The sequence below is a fragment of the Bombina bombina genome, chromosome 4, assembly GCF_027579735.1.
Source record: "Bombina bombina isolate aBomBom1 chromosome 4, aBomBom1.pri, whole genome shotgun sequence".
Taxonomy (NCBI): Eukaryota; Metazoa; Chordata; class Amphibia; order Anura; family Bombinatoridae; genus Bombina; species Bombina bombina.
In genome coordinates, this window is record NC_069502.1 from 992,290,222 (window position 1) to 992,313,927 (window position 23,706).

At 39.1% G+C, this 23,706-nt stretch overlaps 1 protein-coding gene across 1 annotated transcript in view; it reads left to right on the forward strand.

Moving 5' to 3' along the window:
• The window catches only part of LOC128658145 (protocadherin Fat 4-like), a 651,406-nt gene that overhangs the window by 541,740 nt on the left and 85,960 nt on the right, over positions 1-23,706 (forward strand). Inside the window, exon 46 of the mRNA XM_053712644.1 lies at positions 5,495-5,584. Coding sequence (XP_053568619.1) covers positions 5,495-5,584 — 90 coding nt within the window. The remainder of the gene's footprint in view (positions 1-5,494; positions 5,585-23,706) is intronic.

Here is a 23,706-nt window from a genome sequence, read left to right on the forward strand (position 1 = left end):
TAAAGAAAATCTAAACATAAAATTTAAATCAAACTTTAAAACTATGAATTTGGTAGAGAACTCATTTATAGTCATCTTAAAGTCAATTTATGATTTTTATATAAAGTTAAGTAAATGAGAAGAGATTCTTAATTTCCACAAGTGAAAAAGCCCAGGTTTAAACACATCAGCCAGCCATCGCCAATACTGAATCATATCATGTATGACAACTTCATATGTCTGTGCAGGTCACTGAAATGCGTATGGGTTTTCCTCCCTGGAACAGTCTTGTTTTATAGTACCCCCCTCAAAAAAAGCAATCTTGATTTACATGAGGTTTAATTGGATTTACAGATCAAATATCAGAAACATCAGGGATGGATTAGTAAATGCTTCCACTGTACTGAGTGAAGAAATTTAATTTTAGAGCATTTAAGGTAAAAAAAAATCCCTCTTTTCTTCATACCCAGTTTACCAGCAAGAAGTGCCAGAGTAGTAGCACAAACTAGCCTTACAGGTGTTTAAAGTCAAGGCTCGGCTACTGCTGGCCATAACTTAATGTCCTTTATCACTAATTACATAAGTGTAACTCAAAAAAAGAAAGAAAATTTAGATTGGCACTGTGGATACAAAAATGTAGTTGACAGGTGTAACCTGCTCCCCAAAAATATATAATCCCATCCCCCCCCAAAAAAGCAGAAAGAAGTCAATAGCTTGTATAATATATTACTTATGGAGAATGACTACAAAATAAAATTAAAAACTATACCAATGCATCTAAGAAAAAGAAAAAATCCAAAGATAGGGAATCTATTATGGTCCCTAAGAAAACCACCCTTGTAGCTGGAACAAGGGAACTCTTTTCCAGATTCACTTTCCAACCATGGGAACGTAGAAAAGACAACAAGATCTGTGTATCAGAGTTTGTTTGTTGAAAAGATGGTGTCTGAACCAATATGTTATCCAGGTATGGCACCACTGCAATTTCCCGAGACCTGATTACTGCCAAGAGAGCCCCCAGAACCTTTGAAAAAATTCCGGGAGCTGTGGCAAGGCCAATAGAAGAGCCACAAACTGAAAGTGTTTGTCTAGAAAGGTGAATCTCAGGAATTTGTGATGATCCCTATGGATGGGAACATGAAGATATGTGTCCTTTAGGTCTATGGTCGTCATGAACTGACCTTCTTGGACCAAAGTAAGAATAGAACGAATTTTAAAGGACAGTACCCTGAGAAACTTGTAGATTCACTTTAGGTCTAAAATGGGTTGAAAATGTCCCTCTTTTTTGGGAACCACGAACATATTTGAATAGAATCCTAGAACCTGTTCCCTTACTGGAACTGGAACAATCATTCCCAGGGAGGAAAGGTCCTGAACGCAGTTCAAGAATGCCTCTCTTTTTACCTGGTCTGCAGATAATCTTGAGAGGTGGAATCTGCCCCTGGGAGGGAAAGTTTTGAATTCTATTTTGTAACCCTGAGATACTATGTCCACAGCCGAAGGATCTGGGACATCTCATCCCCACGCTTGATAAAACAGGGTAAGTCTGCCCCCCACTTGATCCGAACCCGGACCGGGGGCCAACCCTTCATGCTGACTTAGACTCAGCTGAGGGTTTCTTTGATTGCTTCCCCTTCTTCGAAGACTGATTGGGCTTCCAAAAAGACTTGGACTGCTTCTACTTGGAAGAGGGAGAGGAAGAATTTTGACCTTTAAAGTTACGAAAGTAACTAAAATTACTTTGACGTCCTTTGAGTCTGTTCTTCTTGTCTTGCGGTAGAAAAGATCCTTTTCCCCCCGTAATATCAGAAATGATTTCTGACAGACCAGGTTCGAACAAGGTCTTCCCCTTGTAAGGAAGCGCCAGAAGCTTGGACTTAGAGGTAACATCAGCTGACCAAGATTTTAGCCACAATGCCCTGCGGGCTAGAACAGTGAAGCTAGACATCTTGGCTCCCAGTCTAATAACTTGCATATTAGCATCAGAAATAAAAAAGTTGGCTAGTTTGAGAGCCTTAATCATATCTTGTATCTCCTCCAACGGAGTCTCTACTAAAATTGATTCAGACAAGGCGTCGCACCAATAAGCACTTGCTACTGTGGCAATACAAACTGCAGGTTGCCATTGAAGACCTTGATGAACATACATCTTCTTCAAATAAGCTTCCAGCTTTTTGTCCATTGGATCCTTAAAGGAGCAGCTATCCTCTATCTATATGGATCGTAGTTCTCTTAGCCAGAGTAGAAATAGGCCTTTGTACTTTAGGCACCATGCTCCAAGAATCTTTAATGGAGTCAGCAACAGGAAACATCTTTTTAAATACAGGAGATGGGGAGAAAGGAATCCCTGGCTTCTCCCATTCCTGTGAAATAATCTCCGCCACACAGTCTGGGACAGGAAAAACTTCCACAGAGGAAGGAACATCATAGAATTAATTATGTTTACTAGACTTCTTAGGGTTGTCAACGACAGAAGTATCGGAGTCGTCCAAAGTAACCAATACCTTTATTAACAGTACACAAAGGTGTTCAAGCTTAAATCTGAAGTTTACTTCTTCAGAATCAGATGAAGGAATAATACTGTCTGAATCTAAGATTTCACCCTCAGAAGCTACCGGCGTATCTTTCTCATCAGACTTATGAGGGAGGGCAACCTGCGTAGCAGTAGGTGGAAAAGAAACCTTACTATCTGAATGTCTAATTTTCCTCTTGCATTTTCTCAGCATAGGAAAAGCAGATAATGTCGCAGATACCACAGAAGATACCTGCGCCGCAAAATCTGCAGGCAAATAAACTTCTCCAGGAGGCTGAGAGGAACTGCAGGGCACTGTATGTGACGCAATATAGGCTTGGGCATTGCCTGAACAGCATCATCCTGAGAGACATTGGGCTCAGAGGGCAACAATTTATTTTTAAATTTAAGTGTTCTAGCTAAGCATGCAGCACATAATTGCATAGGCAAAACAATTTGTGCCTCTAGGCAAAACAAGCATTTGTCAAAAAACACAGAGTCTTGGTCCATGTCCATAATACTAAATACAAAATTTCCCAAATTGCAATTAGGATTGAAACTTCATATGCAGTCGGCATCATGCGAGAATAAGAAGCTGCATATATCGGACCATTCTATATTGTAGGTGCTCTCACATATAAGATTGCCCCCAGGTAGGGGAGACGATCAATGGATATTCTACACGCAAGTATATCCTTCTGAGCTGGGGCATTAACTAAAGCTATGCTTCAATGAGTGGATTTGTTCCTGCCAGCCAAACTATCTCACCCCCAGTGATGCCAGGACTTTTTCTTGTTGCTAATCTTACTGGAAGTTTCCAATCCTTTCTGGACACTGGGACAACTTGCCATCTCTCATGCAAAACTTTGTTCAGCAAGGTACCAGCATATTTAATAATAGACTGGCAGTGTGACCCCCCCCCCCCCTCCAAACACTGTGGAACGGTGCAGGATAAACTGACAAAATCCACTTTTGAATACTTGTTGTTTTGTGCCGTTACTGTTTTATTAGTTTTATTGTTTACAGCTTTAAGATTTTATTTAATTAGTACCTAACCTACTAAAATACTAGTGGTTCTTTTTGGCTATTTGATGTGTACAGTGCCCTGGCACGCCTTTCTTAATACCTTCTATGGTAGTGGAATGTTATTCACCTGACTGCTACATGTACAAGTCCATCCCACTTACAGCAGCCATTTTACTACTGACAATATAAAGTGCAAGTTAAGCCGCCACCATCCCACTTTTAGCCTATCTAAATATTTAAGTCTGCAAAAAGACTTTTTATCTATACTATATCAGCTCTTGGAAAATATGTAACCCTATTTAGTCTGAAATTTCAGTAACGCCTTTTTTGGTATCTCTTATTGCATATATATGTAGGGACAACCCCGTTCTGTACTACTCTCATAGTTCCCATAACATTATTTTTTTAGTCCTAACGAAATTCCCTTTGATCTGTTACAAAACACCTGGTCAAGGAATAACCTTCAATGCTTCACCCCCAAAACCGCTTTACAACCTGGAATGCATGTACATGCCCAATTCCCCCATAGACCCCATCTTCTCCCCTCTACACCATGCTGATTACTACCAGTTTTAACTCATAAATAACCATAGTGTGTTAGGCCCTACCCCACAACAACTGGTTATCAGTCAATATCTTTGCACAATACTTATGTATGAGGCCTGCAAGCACTTTTTAGGGTTGTTCGATCAGCCCGTATATCTATCTGTCCTAGCTTCTACTGTACAGGCCCCAGTGTATTTTAAGTTGACTAAATCCCGCACAATATTGACATTCATAACGATCCTGAAACTCTAAATATGAGGATATTTTATCCACTCGTTTCGAAGGTTGACATATATGTCCATATTCTCAGTGGGAGAGGGTACTGGTTTTGTTTTGCTTTATTTTAGTTTAGTTTATTGTTGTTTAGCTTTATGTTCTAAAAAAAAAAAAAAAACAACGTTGTATACAAATACTCTGCAAAAGGTAATCACTGAACCTGTAATGGAAAGTTAAAGATTCTGCGTCAGCATAACTCTCATAATGTTAACATTGATCTGTTTGGGTCTTATCTACCCTTTCGCACATTATACAATGTTTGGCCCTGTGTGGCGCAAAGATGTGGAATACGTATGATTGTATACATTGTTGGATATAAATAAAAAAAATTTAAAAAAAATCCCCAAATTGTAGAAATTTTTTAAATACACTGTACACTGTATAAATACCTGAAAAAGAAATTAATTTCTTCAGACACCAAACTTCACCTCCTCCATTGACAGAGGGAAATAGAATGACTGGGGATTATGGGTAGGGGAGTGACGCTTAACAGCTTTGCTGTGGTGCTCTTTGCTTCCTCCTGCTGGCCAGGAGTGATATTCCTACTAGTAATTGAATGACGTTGTGGATTCTCTGTATCTTAGGAAAGAGCTTTTACTTAATAATGGTTTGTTAGCTCTGCCCACAGCTTTCTTCTTGTCCAGTTGGCTGTTTTCTTGTATGACAGTTTAGTAGTGCACATTTAATATTTTCAGTTACCTCTTTCAAATTGCACATGCACAAATCAGTGTGTGCAAGTAGGAAAACATATTCACAAGTCAATCATCATTGGAAAAACGTAGCATACCAAAATACACACACAATAGGTGGGCGGAGTTTGGTGGGCATTTTCGGCTCTTAACAAACGATGAATATTTAAATGTTTCATGTACGTCTTACAAACATATAGATGTGGGACCAGTTGCAGAATGCTTCACCGGTATGTAATAATAAGTCATCAAAATGATGTATTAGGTCTAGACTGTCCCTTTAAGCCAGTATAAACAACCTACATCCTGAATGTGATATATAACTAAGGATAGATAAATCTCATCCAAAATGAATTGCAATATGTAGGATTAAATCCCCAAAGGGCTAAATACAAACTTTCTGCTTAAAAAAATATTTGAATTAATTATGATTTTCATAAAACAAATAATCTACATTTGCTTGCAGCATACCAGAGATACCTGACAAACCCACAGAAGAAAAACCTGAAGATCAAGAGACACCAGAAAAGCAAAAACCTGATGAAGATGTAGAAGGGTAATTTTATTATTTCTTTACTATTGACAACTATACAATAAAAACATAGGTGTCTGTTCCAATCCACCAGAAAACACTTTTCTAAGTTTTTCATACGATTTTTGTACTTTTCTAATTCATCAGCTTAGAACTCCTTTTGGACTGGCTTTTCTTGTAGTTTATTTTAAATGTTTATTTTTTGCCCATGCTCAGATCACATATAAATAAATATATTTCCTGGTTTAAAGAAAATCTAAACATAAAATACAAATCACACTTTAAAACTATGAATCTGCTAGAGAACTAATTTATAGTCATCTTAAAGTCAATTTATGATTTTTATATAAAATGAAGTCAATGATAAGAAATTTTTTATTTCCACAAATGAAAAAACCCATGTTTAAAAACGTCAGCCATCCATCGCCAATACTGAATCATATCATGTATGACAACTTCATATGTCTGTGCAGGTCACTGCATGGACATATGCATCGCGTATGGGTCTTGTTTTTTTGTAGGCTTTTGTTGGGAGTATTACCAGGTGTTCTTGCTATATTGTATACATAAAACATGAACATGCATTGAGTTTTATAGATTTCTTTCAATGGATGAACATAGTATATTCTGTTTTGTTTTTCACTTAGTACAATAAAATAATATATCCATGAGAACACGCCCCCCCCAAAAAAAATATTGATTTACATGAGGTCCAATGGGATTTACAGACCAAATATCAGAAACATCAGAGATGGGTTAGTAAATACATCCACTGGACTGAGTGGAGAAATATAATTTAGAGCATTTAAAGTTAAAAATCCCTTTTTTCTTCATACCCAGTTTACCTGCAAGAAGTGCCAGAGTAGTAGCAAAAACTAGCCTTACAGAAGTCTAAAGTCAAGGCTCCAGCTACTGCTGGCCATAACGTAATGTCCTTAATCACTAATTACATAAGTGTAACTCAAAAAAAGAAAGAAAATTTAGATTGGCACTGTGGATAAAAAAAGCAGTTAACAGATGTAACCTGCTCCCCAAAAATATACATTCCCCATCCCAAAAGAAAAAGCAGAAAGATGGTTTATTGATGAAACATAATTTTTATTTATTGAATGTGAAATCAATAGATTGTATAATATAACTTATGGAGAATGACTACAAGATACAAGTAAAAGCTATACCAATGCAGCTAAGAAAAAACACTGCTTCTGACAAAAATGCACATCAAGAAAGCAAAAATTCTACTTCACTAGCAGACACATAAGGTATAACTGGTGTCCTGGCCAAGAGCAGTATACATCAGTGCCAGGGGGGAATACTTTTGTATTACTGACCAATCACAAACGAATATACATATATAGGTTGTGAGAATGAATTGTAGTTTGCGCAAGTTCAGATAAAGGAAGAGATTGGTGTAGCCCTGCCCTGTTCCTTTCCTTTAAGGTAGTTTAGCATTCCGAAAATGGGAGGGTGGAGTCTTTCACCACCCTGCCATTTTCGTAATCCACCGGGATGCAGCGAAGGCAAACGGAGCATTACAAAAAAAAAACGCCTGCAATAAGTATTTAAAAAAAAAAAACGTAACCGCATGAAATAAGAATTAAGAAAAAACTACCCGCCCACAATAAGTATTAAAAAAAAAACCTAAGTGCCTGCAATAAGTATTTTTTTAAAAAACTAACCGCCCGTACTAAGTATTAAGAAAAAAAATAAACTAACCGCCCGCACGAAGTATTAAGAAAAAAACCCTACTACCTAATAAAATTATTAACCCCTAAATCCGCAAACCTCAACATTGCAAACTACCTAATACATCTATTAACCCCTAATCCGCCAACACGCCACAACACATTAAACCTACTTTACCTATTAACTCCTACACCGCCAACCCCCACAACAAAAAAACCAATTTAATGACTAAGCCCCCTAACCTAACACCCCCTAAATTAACCCCTTAATTACAATTAAAAAAATCACTACATTACAATAGAAAACTTTAAAAAAAATTACATTACATTAATCTAATTACAGAAATTAAAAAAATGCTAACATTACAAAAAATAATAAAACAACACTATCCAAAATAAAAAAATATTAAACCTAATCTCTATGAAAATAAAAAAGCCCCCCAAAATAAAAAAAACCTAATCAATTCTAAATTACCAATAAACCTTAAAAGGGCTTTTTGTAGGGCATTGCCCTAAACAAATCAGCTCTTTTACATTACAAATAAACCAAGTCCCCCCTAACAGTAAAACCCCCCACCCACCAAACCCCCCAAAATAAAAACCTAACACTAATAAACCTAAACTACCCATTGCCCCTAAAGGGGCATTTGTATGGGCATTGCCCTTTAAAGGACATTAAGCTCTTTTCCACTGCCCTTAAAAGGCAATTTGCCCAAAAAAAACCTTATCTAAAAAAACAAAACCCCCCCAAAAAAATTAAACACTAAAGCCCCAAATAGGTACTCGGTTTCAGAAGTCTGGCGGAGAAGGCCTTCTTCCAGGCGGGTACATCATCTTCATCCACAGTGAAGGCGGCGCAGAGCAGAGGTCCAGAGTGGTCTTCTCTGAAGTGGCGATCCTCGGCGGCAGTCATTGGCAGAGGTGGAGGTCCTTGGCGAAGGAGTGGAGGTTCCTCTTCATGCGATCGTCCGCCACACACTGAAGATTGAATTCAAGGTACCCCATATTTATTGGGGTATCTTGAATTCCTATTGGCTGAAATTTTCAAAATCACCCAATAGGATGAGAGCTTCTGAAATCTTATTGGCTGATTTGAACAGCCAATAGGATTTCAGTAGCTCTAATCCTATTGGCGGTTTAGACAAATTCAGCAGCCAATAGGATGAGAGCTACTGAAATCTTATTGGCTGATTTGAACAGCCAATAGGATTTCTTTTACAAGATATGACAAGTCCATGGATTTCATCCTTACTTATGGGATAACGCCTCCTGTTTAGCAGGAAGTGGCAAAGAGCACCACAGCAGAACTGTATATATAGCTCCTCCATTCCCTCCCACTCAGTCATTCTCTTTGCCTGTGTTAGTGATAGGAAGAGGTAAAGTGAGGTGTTAGTTTAGGTTCTTCAATCAAGAAGTTTTTTATTTTTAAAATGGTGCCAGTGAGTACTATTTTTCTCAGGGAGAAATCGTCAGTCTATGACTTCCCAAGAGGAGAGGAGACATTTTATTTTTCTGCCCTGATGTTGATGATCTTAGCAAACATTATCTAAGATCCATACTGGTTCCCACAGAGCAGCTGAAGGTAGTGTACAGAAAAATCTTCAGGGTGGAGAACGGTGTCATGCTAGAAGCAGCATTGAGGTATGTTCAGTCTTTTGTTTCTGGGGAGACTTGATACATCAGAACAGGTTGACATTATTCCCTAACTGGGGAGGGGTAATCAGTATGCACTGTAGGAAATGGTGTACCTGGAATTCCCTTTTATTTTACTTATTTAATAATGTGTTGATGTTTCACTTTAAATTTGTTGTATGGGCTGATGCTGGCAGATGCGGTTGCTGGCTGTCATTATGATGTGGTATAACTGGCTTGGCAGGAGACAATATTCACTGAGATGCATGTTATTGCGTTGAGTGTGTATAAGAGGGGCACATGGCTTTTGTATAGTTGGAGAACCGACATGTTTTTTCCTTATTTTATCTACCCATGCGGGTCTCGGTAAGAGTTACGCCCATGGTGGGCGGGGCTTATTTTCAGCCGCATAGTGTGTTTTCTGGATCGGCAGCAGGTTCTGAGACTCCGGTGGGGCCTAGCTCAGTTTTGTACTCGTAGGATACAGAAAGACTTGAGAACGTTTCTTCAGTGTTTTCCGGGGGCAGGCAGGCGCTGCAGCAGAGCTGTGGCGAGGTGCAGGGGCCTAAAATTGATATAAATTAATAAAACTGATAAAATTGATATAATTTTATATATAACATAACCTAACAAGTGATGCAATCTTGTTAAGCTATTTTGGGCACATAAGGGCATTTTTTTTGCCGCAGATGTTGTTTTGACTAATAACAGTAAAATTATTGTGCTTTTATTATTTAAAGGCGCAGTACGCTTTTTAGTTCAAAGTTTTTGAGTATATGTTTTGACTTCAGAGCTCAATATATCAAGTAAAGAACGACTATTATTGCTATTGCTAGTCTGTTTAACATGTCTGAACTTGAGGAAACTACTTGTTCTATGTGTTTAGATGCTCTTGTGGAACCCCCTCTTACTTTTTGTCCCTCATGTACTGAAAGACCCTTACAATGTAAAAAGCAGATTTTCTTTAAGGAAATTATGCCTAAGGATGATTCTCAGTCTGATGAGAATCAGGGTATGCCGCTAATTTCTCCCCAAGTGTCACAACCCTTAACGCCCACCCAAGCGACGCCGGGTTCTTCAACCGTATCTACTTCATTTACTCTGCTGGAAATGGCAGCAGTTATGTCATCTACCCTTATAGAGGTTTTATCTAAGTTGCCAGTGTTACAATGCAAACGCAGCAGGACAGAAGTCAATGTGAATACTACGACCTCTGATGCTTTGTGGGCTATTTCCAATGTACCCTCACAGGGATCTGAATTGGGGGTCAGGGAACTTCTGTCTGAGGGGGAACTTTCCGATTCGGGAAGTGTGTTACCTCAGACGGATTTGAACGTCATGTCCTTTAGATTTAAGCTTGAACACCTCCGCCTGTTACTTCGGGAGGTTTTAGCGACTCTGGATGATTGTGACTCTATTGTGGTACCACCAGAGAAATTGTGTAATATGGACAAATACTTAGAGGTGCCTGCTTACTCTGATGTTTTTCCGGTTCCTAAGAGAATCTCGGAAATTATTACACGGGAATGGGAAAGACCGGGTATCCCGTTCTCACCCTCTCCTAATTTTAAGAAAATGTATCCCATATCTGACACTGTTCGGGACTCTTGGCAAGCAGTCCCTAAGGTGGAGGGAGCTATATCTACCCTGGCTAAGCGTGCAATTATTCCTATTGAGGACAGTTGTGCTTTCAAAGAACCTATGGATAAGAAATTGGAGGGTCTTCTAAAAAAGTTATTTATTCATCAGGGTTTCCTTTTACAACCGACGGCCTGCATTGTACGAGTCACAACTGCGGCGGCCTTCTGGTTTGATGCCTTAGAAGAGTCTCTTAAGACTGAGACTTCCTTAGAGGACATTTTAGATAGAATTAAGGCTCTTAAGCTGGCTAATTCTTTTATTACGGATGCTGCTTTTCAGATTGCCAAATTGGCGGCTAAGAATGCAGAATTTGCCATTTTAGCGCATAGAGCGTTATGGTTAAAATCTTGGTCTGCTGATGTGTCATCTAAGTCAAAGCTTTTGGCTATTCCTTTCAAAGGAAAAACCCTATTCGGGCCTGACTTGAAAGAAATCATTTCTGACATTAATGCAGGTAAGGGTCATCTCCTACCTCAGGATAGAACAGCTAAACTAAGGGGTAAACAAAATAATTTTCATTCCTTTCGGAACTTCAAAGGTGTCCCCTCTTCTTCCTCCTCTTCCGCTAAACAGGAAGAGAATTTTGCTCAGGCCAAGTCCGTCTGGAGACCCAACCAGGCTTGGAACAAGGGTAAACAACCCAAGAAGCCCACTGCTGCTACCAAGACAGCATGAAGGGGCGGCCCGATCCGGAACCGGATCTAGTAGGGGACAGACTTTCTCTCTTTGCCCAGGCTTGGGTAAGAGATGTTCAGGACCCCTGGACACTGGAAATCATGTCCCAAGGGTATCAACAGGAATTCAACAATTCTCTCCCAAGGGGGAGGTTTCTTCTTTCACAATTGTCTGTAGACCAGATAAAAAGAGAGGCGTTCTTATGTTGTGTTAAAGACCTCTCTACTATGGGAGTAATTCGTCCCGTTCCAATACTGGAACAAGGGCAGGGGTTTTACTCAAATCTTTTCGTGGTCCCCTAAAAAGTCTAAACAAGTTTCTCAGAGTCCCATCCTTCAAGATGGAGACTATTTGAACAATTCTGCCATTGATCCAGGAGGGTCAATATATGACTACCGTGGACTGGAAGGATGCATATCTTCATATTCCTATCCACAAGGATCATCACCAGTTCCTAAGGTTTGCCTTCCTGGACAAACATTTTCAGTTTTTGGCTCTTCCCTTCGGGTTGGCCACAGCACCCAGGATCTTCACGAAGGTTCTAGGGTCCCTTCTAGCGGTTCTCAGGCCGCGGTGCATTGCAGTTGCGCCTTATCTGGACTATATTCTGATCCAGGCATCGTCTTTCCATCTGACAAAATCTCATACAGACATGGTTCTGTCCTTTCTGACGACTCATGGGTGGAAGGTGAATCTAGAAAAGAGTTCACTAATTCCACAGACAAGGGTTCCCTTCTTGGGAACTCTAATAGATTCTATATCCATGAAAATTTTCTTCACGGAGGTCAGAAAGTTAAAGATTCTGAATACATGCCGAGCCCTTCAGTCAAATCCTCGGCAATTAGTGGCTCAGTGCATGGAGGTAATTGGATTGATGGTGGCGGCAATGGACATCATTCCGTTTGCTCGTTTTCATCTGAGACCGCTACAACTGAGCATGTTCAGGCAGTGGAATGGAGATTATGCAAATTTGTCTCCTCAGATAGATCTGGATCTGGAGACAAGAGACTTTCTTCTTTGGTGGTTGTCGCCGGATCATCTGTCCCAAGGGACGTGCTTCCGCAGACCCTCATGGGTGATAGTGACAACGGACACCAGTCTACTAAGTTGGGGTGCAGTCTGGAATTCCCTGAAGGCTCAGGGTGTGTGGACTCAGTCAGAGTCTCTACTCCAAATCAATATTCTGGAATTGAGAGCAATATTCAATGAGCTGCAGGCTTGGCCTCAGTTGGCTTTGGCCAAATTCATCCGTTTTCAGTCGGACAACATCACGACTGTGGCTTACATCAATCATCAGGGAGGAACAAGGAGTTCCTTAGCGATGACAGAAGTATCCAAGATAATTAAATGGACGGAGGCTCACTCTTGTTCTCTGTCAGCAATATTCATCCCAGGAGTGGACAACTGGGAAGCGGACTTTTTAAGCAGACAGACGTTTCATCCGGGGGAGTGGGAACGCCATCCGGAGGTCTTTGCCACTCTGAGTCTCAGATGGGGCAGACCGGAATTGGATCTGATGGCATCTCGTCAGAATGCCAAGCTCCCAAGATACGGATCCAGGTCAAGGGATCCTCATGCCGAACTGATAGATGCCTTGGTCGTTCAACCTAGCTTATGTGTTTCCACCGTTTTCTCTTCCCCCCAGGTAATTGCACGGATCAAACAGGAGAGGGCTTTGGTTATTCTAATCGCGCCTGCATGGCCTTGCAGGACTTGTTATGCCGATCTAGTGGACATGTCCTCTCTGCCACCATGGAAGCTTCCATTGAGGCAGGACCTTCTCATTCAGGGACCCTTCCAACATCCGAATCTAATTTCTCTGCAGCTGACTGCTTGGAGATTGAATGCTTGATTTTATCTAAGTGGGGGTTCTCTGATTCGGTCATTGATACTTTGATTCAGGCACTTAAGCCTGTCACTAGGAAGATTTACCATAAGATATGGTGTAAATATATTTATTCGTGTGAATCCAAGGGCTACTCATGGAGTAGAGTTAGGATTCCCAGGATTTTTTCTTTTCTCCAAGAAAGATTGGAGAAGGGGTTATCAGCAAGTTCCTTAAAGGGACAAATTTCTGCTTTGTTGATTTTACTACACAAGTGTTTGGCAGATGTTCCAGATGTTCAGTCTTTTTGTCAGGCTCTGACCAGAATCAAGCCTGTGTTTAGACCAATTGCTCCACCCTGGAGTTTGAATTTAGTTCTTAAGGTTCTTCAAGGGGTTCCGTTTGAACCCATGCATTCCATTGATATTAAGTTGTTATCTTGGAAGGTTTTATTTTTGGTTGCTATTTCTTCTGCTCATAGAGTTTCCGAGCTTTCAGCGTTACAATATGACTCTTCTTATCTTATTTTTCATTCTGATAAGGTGGTTTTACGTACCAAACCTGGTTTTCTTCCTAAGGTTGTTTCTAATAAGAATATTAATCAAGAAATTGTTGTTCCTTCATTGTGTCCTAATCCTTCTTCTAAGAAGGAGCGTTTATTGCATAACTTGGACGTGGTCCGTGCCCTGAAGTTTTACTTGCAGGCGACTAAAGATTTTCGTCAATCCTCTTCTTTCTTTATTGTTTTTTCTGGAAAGCGTAGGGGTCAGAAAGCTACGGCTACCTCTCTTTCTTTTTGGCTGAAGAGTATCATCCGTCTGGCATATGAGACTGCTGGACAGCAGCCTCCTGAAAGAATTACGGCTTATTCCACTAGGGCTGTGGTTTCCTCATGGGAATTTAAAAACTATACTTCTGTTTAACAGTTTTGCAAGGCTGCAACTTAGTTGTCTCTTCACACTTTTTCCAAATTTTACAATTTTGACACTTTTGCTTCATCTGAAGCTGGTTTTGGGAGAAAGGTTCTTCAAGCAGTGGTGCCTTCTGTTTAGGTTCCTGTCTTGTCCCACCCTTTCATCCATGTCCTATAGCTTTGGTATTGTATGCCATAAGTAAGGATGAAATCCGTGGACTCATCATATCTTGTAAAAGAAAAGGAAATTTATGCTTACCTGATAAATTTATTTCTTTTACGATATGACGAGTCCACGGCCCTCCCTGTCATTTCTAAGACAGGTAATTATTTTGTTAAACTTCAGTCACCTCTGCACCTTTGGCTTTTCCTTTCTCTTCCTAACTTTGGTTGAATGACTGGAGTGGGAGGGAAGGGAGGAGCTATATATACAGCTCTGCTGTGGTGCTCTTTGCCACTTCCTGCTAAACAGGAGGCGTTATCCCATAAGTAAGGATGAAATCCGTGGACTCGACATATCGTAACAGAAATAAATTTATCAGGTAAGCATAAATTTCCTTTTTAGTAGTTCTAATCCTATTGGCTCTTTTGAAAAATTCAGCCAATAGGAATGCAAGGTACCCCAAACTGAATGCGGTACCTTGCATTCAATATTTAGTATACCACGGACATCGGATGAAGAGGAGCCTCTATGCCGCCGAGGATCACTGCTGCCGCTGAGGACTGCTGCTGCCGAGGATGACCACGTCCGAGGATCGCCACATCTGGGAAGACCGCTCCGGACCTCTGTTTCGCGCTGCCTTCGCTGTGGATGAAGATGATGGACCCGCCTGGAAGAAGACCGTCTCCGCCAGACTTCTGAAACCATGAGTACTTATTTGGGGCCTTAGTGTTAGGTTTTTTTAGTTGAAAAAGTTTTTTATTCATTTTTTCCTCAGAATTACAAAAAGCATAAGTCACATAAACATAACATAGTAAGAACAACAAGTCACAGTTTAATTTAAACAAATACAATTCGTCCATAGTTTCCAGGCCTTTTTACTACTTAATAATCTGTATTGTCTGGTATGATAGTATATAATATCTTCTTCTCTAACTTTATTCAAACCCATATCTAGTACGAACACAAATCATCAGAAAGATCTATAGGAGCCTATATGACCCATGATACAGTGGAGTTCAAGCCCGCTTAAGCCTACCATTTTGAGCAGTACTCTAAATTAACTAATCAGTAGATACACTTAGTAGTGTAGATTATTGGTCTGATTACCCATCAGATCTGGCCTCTGAATACATGATCCATGGTTCCCAGATGGAAATAAACTGCTCTTCGGTGTCAATCAAATTTGCTGCATTGCTACTCATTTGATAGTAATATCCAATTTTGTTTATAATAAGCTGAAAGTTAGGGATCTCAGTTTTCCAAAACTGGGCTATTCTTAATCTGACTATTGTAAAAATGTTAAATATAAACTTGTTTCATGTAAGATTGAACCCAGGTAAGAGGTCATGTAAAAGGGCTTGAGTGGCTGATACCCTTAAAGGACGTCCGAAGATATCACTTAATAAACTGAATGTTTGCAGCCAAATGTTATAGACCTGCGGGCAATCCCACCACATATGTGAATAAGTGCCTATTGCGTCACACCCTCTTAGACATTTCCCTCTACCCATCTCCAAATTATGAAGTCTTGAGGGGTGAAAGTACCATTGAAACGCTGTTTGGCTAAGCAGATTTGTTCTAGATATGTGGTGCTTCCTTTATATGAGTTACCTATCACTTCAAAGACTCTTGCCCTCAGCTGCAGATATTGGTACCAACGGGGTCTATCTTGTTCATTAAGGCTAGCATATGTGTTGAAGTCCATAAAGTACTGTCCCCTCAAAGTGTCAGCAATTCTGTACAACCCCCTATTAGCCCAATTATTCTGAAGCCCCAAGTCAAGTGTAGTGGATAGCGTTACTAACGGCATTGCCTTAGATGTGTCCGATATCATCTTAAATTTAGCGGACAGAGAGTCCCATAGCGAAATGGAGTGTGAAACTGCTAGAAATGTTTTCCATATAGTGGGTCTATGGGATTTATTGGTTCATAAAAGTTTATAAATTGGTTCAACCCCAACCATATCGGATTCTAATTGTACCCATTGAATATTGTCCGCTCTATTATGCCACAATGTAGTCTGAGCCATACGAGCTGCATGGTAGTATGCAAGAAAGTCTGGCAACCCCATTCCTTCCCCTCCTTTACCTCTACAAAGAGTTTGTTTATTGGTTCTTGATCTCCTACCTTGCCAAATAAACAAAATGATATGCTTATGGAGTTGTATGAGCGTTTGGGTTGACAATGATACAGGCAGGCATCTGAATAGATATAATAATTTTGGGAGAATTGACATTTTAATTCCAATTATTCTACCATATAATGAGATTTTCATCTTTTCCCACTTCTGAAGCAAATTTTTAACCTGTGATATCAAGGGAGGATAGTTAATTTGGTAAAGAACGTCAACCCTATTCGTGAGCATCACTCCTAAATATCTCATTCCTTTCTCTGCCCAAGAAAAAGAGAAATTAAGCTCTATGAGTTTTTTAGTGTGTGCTGGTAAATTGACACTAATAGCTTCGCATTTATCATTGTTAATTTTAGAGCCCGAGATTGCAGCAAACTTATCTATAGTTGAGTACAATATTGGTAGGGAAATAAGTGGCTTGGTGATCGATAGGATAACATCATCCTCAAAAAGGCTAATTTTGTACTCTTTAGATTTTACGTTTATTCCTGTGATATCTGCATTTTGTCAAATATTAGCTGCTAGAGGTTCGATACATAGAGCAAATAATAGTGGGGAGAGAGGGCATCTCTGTCTGATACCATATGAAAGTAATCCCTAAAGGAAAATCTAAGAGGATGCGCTGAAAACACTGATAGAGTTAATTAAACCTGTTGGTTAATGTCCATAAGCATCAATGGGGCTATTCAGAGCAGTGAATGAAAACAGGTGTGAATGAAAGCAAATGTGAATACCAGTGTGATAAATGTGAATACACAAGATATATAAAAAATCAGTAAAAACAAATAATCAACAGTATATAAAGTGAAGACATTCGCTGTAATGATATGGTGAAAGTTCAAAAATCAAAAGTTCATCTCAATGTCCAAAACAACAAAACAAATTTGTGTTATAAGTGTCCAATCCAAAAGTAAGGATATAGTGTACTTAGGTATTAGGCGTGCTCCTCTTGTGTCCCCGGTGTGATGGGTCAGGATGTCTAAAATAAAAAATAAACAAGGGGCGCCAACATAGTGTAAATCACATACACAACAAAATATAAAAGTGATGTGCAGTAAACTACTCACAAAAGAAGTGGCACCTTACGTGAATAAGGTGCAAGAAAGCAGGCTGACGTTCAAATACCAGCAGTCAGTATGCTGGAGGTCTCACCCAGGTGGCCTATGGAATCTGGACAGGCATCTGGAGGGTAGCACTAACGATCCTTAGGGCCAATAGCCGGACACAGTGCCCTGGAAACTGGTATATTCTCCCCCACTCTGCTCACACAGCCGAGACACGTCTCCAAAACTGACGATGTCAGTACATAAAAAGTTCAGTGGCAAATGTCCTATCAGAAGGACAAAGGAACAGCAGAAAAAGCAGAAAAACTGGGTCGTGGTTTAAAACAAGCAGTGTTTTATTTGCAACGCATTTCTCAGTCTATTCCAGACCGTGTCTGATACCATTTGCAATTTCAATGGGCTTTGATTTATATCCCGCTATCTTAACAAATGCAGAGGGATGAGAATATATCGTGGAGATTGCTTTTCTAAAGTTTCCCATTATGCCCATTGTGTCTAACACCCTATCTAGATAATCCCAATAAATAAGGTCGAATGCCTTCTCTGCATCCAGGGAAAGGAACAGAGAAGGCACCCTGTTAACTGATGCAAAGTTAATTAAATCTATCACTTTTATCACATTATCTGGGGCCTCCCTGTTTGTTATGAACCCTACCTGGTCCGGATGAACCAGTTTGGGCATTAGCTTGTTGAGTCTGGAGGCTAAAATTTTAGAAAAAATCTTAATATCTTGATTAATTAAGGAGATAAGACGATAATTTTTGCAGTGCTGTTTATTTTTGCCCGGCTTCGGAATTATTTCGGAACAAAACCCCCTTCTAACATGTGGTTAAAAGTGCTCACCAATAAGGGGCCCAGTTCGTCCAGGAAAAGCTTATAAAAAATACCAGTATACCCATCCAGACCAGGTGCTTTGTTAGCTTTTAGGTGTTTGATTGTTTGTCTAATTTCATTCAGTGTGATAGGTGCATTTAGACCATCTAGCAGTATCAAGCTTAGGCAAGTCGCCTTGACCCAAAAAGTCTTGCGAGTTAGCTATGTGTTGGGGGTTCTTGTCTCCTCGAGGGAGGGCATACAGTGTTTGGTAATATGATGCAAATGTGTCTGCAATAATTTGTGGGTGATTAGTAGTGGAACCATCTGGTTTCTGCAACTGAGGGATTGTCGTAAGCCTCGTTAAATCCTTCAATCTACTAGCTAAAATCTTGTCTGGCTTATTCGCATGAATAAAATACTGTGTATCAATGAGTTTTAGGGATCTGGTTGCTTCTTGAGATAATAGTTTATCAAGCTCCTCTCTTTTACAATTTAATCTTTTAAGTGTTGCTGTGCTCTGAGTGACACAGTGGTGATTATGTAGTTGCTTAATTTCTTCTTTAAGTCTCTCTATACAAATGTGTGCAGCTTTTAATTTAGAGCTAGATTCTCTGATCAGTATACCTCTCGTAAAAGCCTTGAGCGCCCCCCACACATTTGATGGGTTTTCTACTAACTGTTGATTTGAACCAAGAAAAGCACCAATTTCCTTTCTCATAGATTCTAAAAATATTTTATCTTTAAATAGGGTGGGATTCATGTGCCAACTCTTATTTCTTAGTGGATCGATTAAGCCTGAGAGTGACGTTAAACAACATTAGTATCTGACCAAGTGCTAACTATTATGTCTGACTTCATAATCAATGGCGCCAATATCTGGCTCACTAGAATATGGTAAATTCTGGAATAAACCTTATGGGCTAGGGAATAGAAGGTATAATCTCTGCTTTTACCATTCTGAACTCTCCAGCTATCTAATAGGTTATGATCCAACAAAAAATTATACAATACTTTTCTAAATTTATGCATCTGTGGAGCAGACCGCACCCCTGATCTATCCATTTCAGGGTCTATCACCAAGTTGAAGTCCCCCCCAATGATCAGCCTGTACTGTTTCCAGTACATTAACAACTTACTTATTTTGGCCAAGAATGGGGCCTGGGACTCGTTAGGGGCGTATATATTTCCTATGACAACTGGCGTGTCGTGGATTTTGCCTCTTAAAATGATGTATCGTCCCTGTGTATCTATAAAAGCTTCTTCTTCCTGGTAATTAATACTATTATGCATAAGTATAGAGACACCACACTTTTTCTTATGACTAGTGGCATGGAACTGTAAAGGGTACGATCTGTCCCAATATTTGGGGGTTGCTGACTTTGTGAAATGTGTCTCTTGCATGAAGACTATGTGTGCCTTTAGGGATTTGTACATGCTAATGGCTTTGCATCTTTTCACATTCGAGTGAAGACCCCTAACATTATGCGTGATTACATTGTGTCATAAGTGTATCGAGTAATGTTTGCTTTTAACACAAATATTGCTGAACTTTTTTTACTAGCAACAATAGAACCCTTCTCTCTGAAGGGAGGAGTGAACCCACATAAAATGAACAAGATATAGTGTTTCGGCCCTGATAACAGTATAAATACATTCGGTACCTGGAAACCAATGGTTGTCTGAACCTTGACCTGTTGAGGAAAGAAAAATAAACATTGCCAAGAATAACATGAAACTGTAGAACTAAATATAGAATCAAAATTATTTGTAACCCGACATACGGGCTTAAGAACATAAAAAAAACCTGTAATAAAACTTTTAGTGGACTCAGTGGGAAGGAGAGGGGAGAAGGGAAGGCAAGGGGAGAGTCCAAGCAAGAGGGTAATCAAGAAAGTCCACCAGAAACTCCAAACTGAACTAGTGAACTTAAAAGTATGTAATAGCACATTTCACACTATATTTTCATCTCCACCAATGAAGAATTAGCGATTCAAGTTTTATCAACAAATATCAGGAGGGTCCCAACGACCCTCTTCAAATGGGGCTTTCCTGGTCCCGGCTGGGCCGTGCGTTTTTCCTGGTCCCGGCTGGGCCGTGCGTCCTTAGGATAGAGAGGAAAATTGTTAGTTGGCACTAGATAGTAGGTATATAAAGCAGGACAGTAGCAGGGTAAAAAAATATGCCTGAGGAAACAGCATATGAGCGCAGAAACGAGTTGCATTTACAGGGGGCTTGATTGTATGCCCCTAGTTCACACCTTTGTACATGGATTTTAATTTGTTTTTAATAAATAGTATTTTTTAATTTGTAAAAATACTCTTGTGAGTGATTTTACCTGCCTGCACCTGCTTGGAGTGGAACTTAACACACAGAAGTCTGCCACTTTTGGATATTGCATCCTAAGGAAAAGTCTCTTGGTGGTGAGCTGACACACCTTACCATAATATGCCAGCTTGCTCCTACTAGCACATAAGTGTGCTCATCTAACATGTGAGTACCCAATCTTCCTTTGTGCTAAGTCAAACACCATATCCTTTGTGATCTGCACAATTTGGTGCTTTTCCTGTGTTTCATCTTTCCACTACAGTTAAAGACGGATATCCTCTGTGGGTGAGCTGTCACACCTGATAAAAATCTGCAACCTGTCCCTACAAGCACATAGGTGTGCTCCAGAGCCTTGTGAGTACTCATTTGGCTTTTTTTCTGTGGCTTTGTGCTTATTTGATGATACTACACATGAGGCGCCCCTTTGTTTTGTCTTTTATATAGCATCTCTGGACCATTGTTGGTGATGAGGAGGCAGCCATCGTTGGGAAGAAAGATACACTTCTTAATCTGAAATTGAACTTTCCTTTAATATGCCAAATTGCTGGCAATTCTAATTGTATTTATATGCTCATTATATCATTGAGGTTATTATTAGCTATTTATTAGTGTCAACCTTTTGTTGTGTAGATATCTGGAAATATAATGTCTAAGTTGTAAATAGGCGTAGAAATCTTTTTTTGGGATCTTATACTCCTGTGCTAAGGATTCAAAGGTTCTTATTATGTAAGTTTTCTCTAAGCATTGACTAATATGTATCAGACCTTTTTGTTCCCAAAATTTGAATATCATAGAGTCTATGCCAGGTAAGAAAAGAGGATTACCTTGTATAGGCAAAAAAACAGAGAAGTGAGAATTAAGGTTAAGCACTGAGCACAATTTTTGCCATGCTATTATAGTGTTGCGAAGGAGAAAAAAATTGCGAACTCTTGACGTGAGTTGTGCAATAGGGCAGTGTATAATCGCTTCTAGTCTGAATGGGTAGATCATATTTTCTTCAATTTGCAAGTTTGTAAGATAGTTCTTCCTAGTGATCTAATCAACTGCAGAGCTTGCTAGGATTTGGTATTATATCATTTTAAATCTGGGAGGGCAAAGCCTCCATAATCTGGTGTTAGATGTAATTTATTTATAGATAGAGCATGTCTTCTCTTGTTCCAGATAAATCTGGTGCAAATCTTATTAAAAAAACTTTATATTTATATTTAAAATAAAGAGTGGTAAATTCTGCATAATGTAAACTATTTGGGGAAAGATAATAGTTTTTATCATCAATATTTTAGCAGATAAAGATATGGGAAATATAGACCATTTCTGCAGTTTTCTGGAGGCATTTATAAAAAAAGGAACATAATTAATTTGATACCATCTATTTGGATCCTTATGCAGATTAATTCCTAGATATTTTAAAATCTCTACCTCCTTAAAAGGATGCAACTTGAATCTGTTTTTTTTTCTAGTGGATCCATGAGACTTCATGTTTTATTTAAATTAAAGGGACATTAAACCCAAAAGTTTTCTTTCATAATTCAGACAGATAATACAATTTTAAACAACATTCCAATTTACTTCTATTATCTAATTTGCTTCATTCTTTAGATATCCTTTGTTAAAGAAATAGCAATGCACATGGGCGAGCCAATCACAGGAGGCATCTATGTGCAGTCACCAATCAGAAGCTACTGAGCCTATCTAGATATGCTTTTCAGGAAAGAATATCAAGAGAATGAAGCAAATTAGATAATAGAAGTAAATTAGAAAGTTGTTTAAAATGGTATTCTCTATCTGAATCATGAAAGAAAAAAATTGGGTTTAATGTCCCTTTAAGTTTATAACCTGAGAATGAACTGAAAAGGTCAAGATTGTTTAATGCAATAGGAAAATTTTCCTTAGTGTTTTTAAGAAAAAGGAGATCATCCACATATAGAGATAGGGCTATATTTTGGTTACCTAAATCTATTCCTTTTAGCTTTTCTCTGAGTAAAATAGCTAAGAGTTCTATTGCGAAATTAAATAGAAGAGGGGAGAGTGGACACCCCTGTCTTGTTTCTTTATGTAAGGAAAACATTGAAGTTAGGCTACCATTGACTAACAGAGATGACATGGGGGAATTATATATAGATTTAACTTATGGCTAGATTACGAGTTGTGCGTTAGGGCAAAAAAGCAGCGTTAAGACGTCCTAACGCTGCTTTTTTATGCCCGCTGGTATTACGAGTCTTGAAGGTTTAGGTGTACCGCACACTTCTTTGGCCTTACCGCAAAATGACTTACGTAAACTTCGTAAAGTCTTTTTTCTATGGAACTTCCATAGCGCCGGTATTACGAGTCTGTCCTGGGAGGCCAAAAAGTGAGCGGTACACCCTACCCTGTCAAGATCCCTAACGCATTTAAAAGTCAGTAGTTATGAGTTTTATGGTACAACGCTGTAACATAAACTCATAACTAAAGTGCTAAAAAGTTCACTAACACCCATAAACTACCTATTAACCCCTAAACCAAGGCCCTCCCGCATCGCAAATACTATAATAAAATTATTAACCCCTAATCTGCCGCTCCGGACATCGCCGCCACCTACATTATATTTATGAACCCCTAATCTGCTGCCCCCAACATCGCCGACACCCACATTATATTTACTAACCCCTAATCTGCTGCCCCCAACGCCCAACGTCGCTGCCACTATAATAAACATATTAACCCCTAAACCGCCGCACTCCCGTCTCGCAAACATTAGTTAAATATTATTAACCCCTAATCTGTCGTCCCTAACATCGCCGCCAACTACCTACATTTATTAACCCCTAATCTGCCGCCCCCAATGTCACCTCCACTATATTAAAGTTATTAACCCCTAAACCTAAGTCTAACCCTAACACCTCCTAATTTAAATATAATTTAAATAAATCTAAATAAATATTCCTATCATTAACTAAATAATTACAATTTAAAACTAAATACTAACCTATAAAATAAACCCTAAGCTAGCTAAAATATAACTAATAGTTACATTGTAGCTATCTTAGGGTTTATTTTTATTTTACAGGCAAGTTTGTATTTATTTTAACTAGGTAGAATAGTTATTAAATAGTTATTAACTATTTAATAACTACCTAGCTAAAATAAATACAAAAGTACCTATAAAATAAAACCTAACCTAAGTTACACTAACACCTAACACTACACTATAATTAAATAAATTAACTAAATTAAATACAATTACCTAAATTAAATTAAATTAGCTAAAGTACAAAAAAACAAACACTAAATTACAGA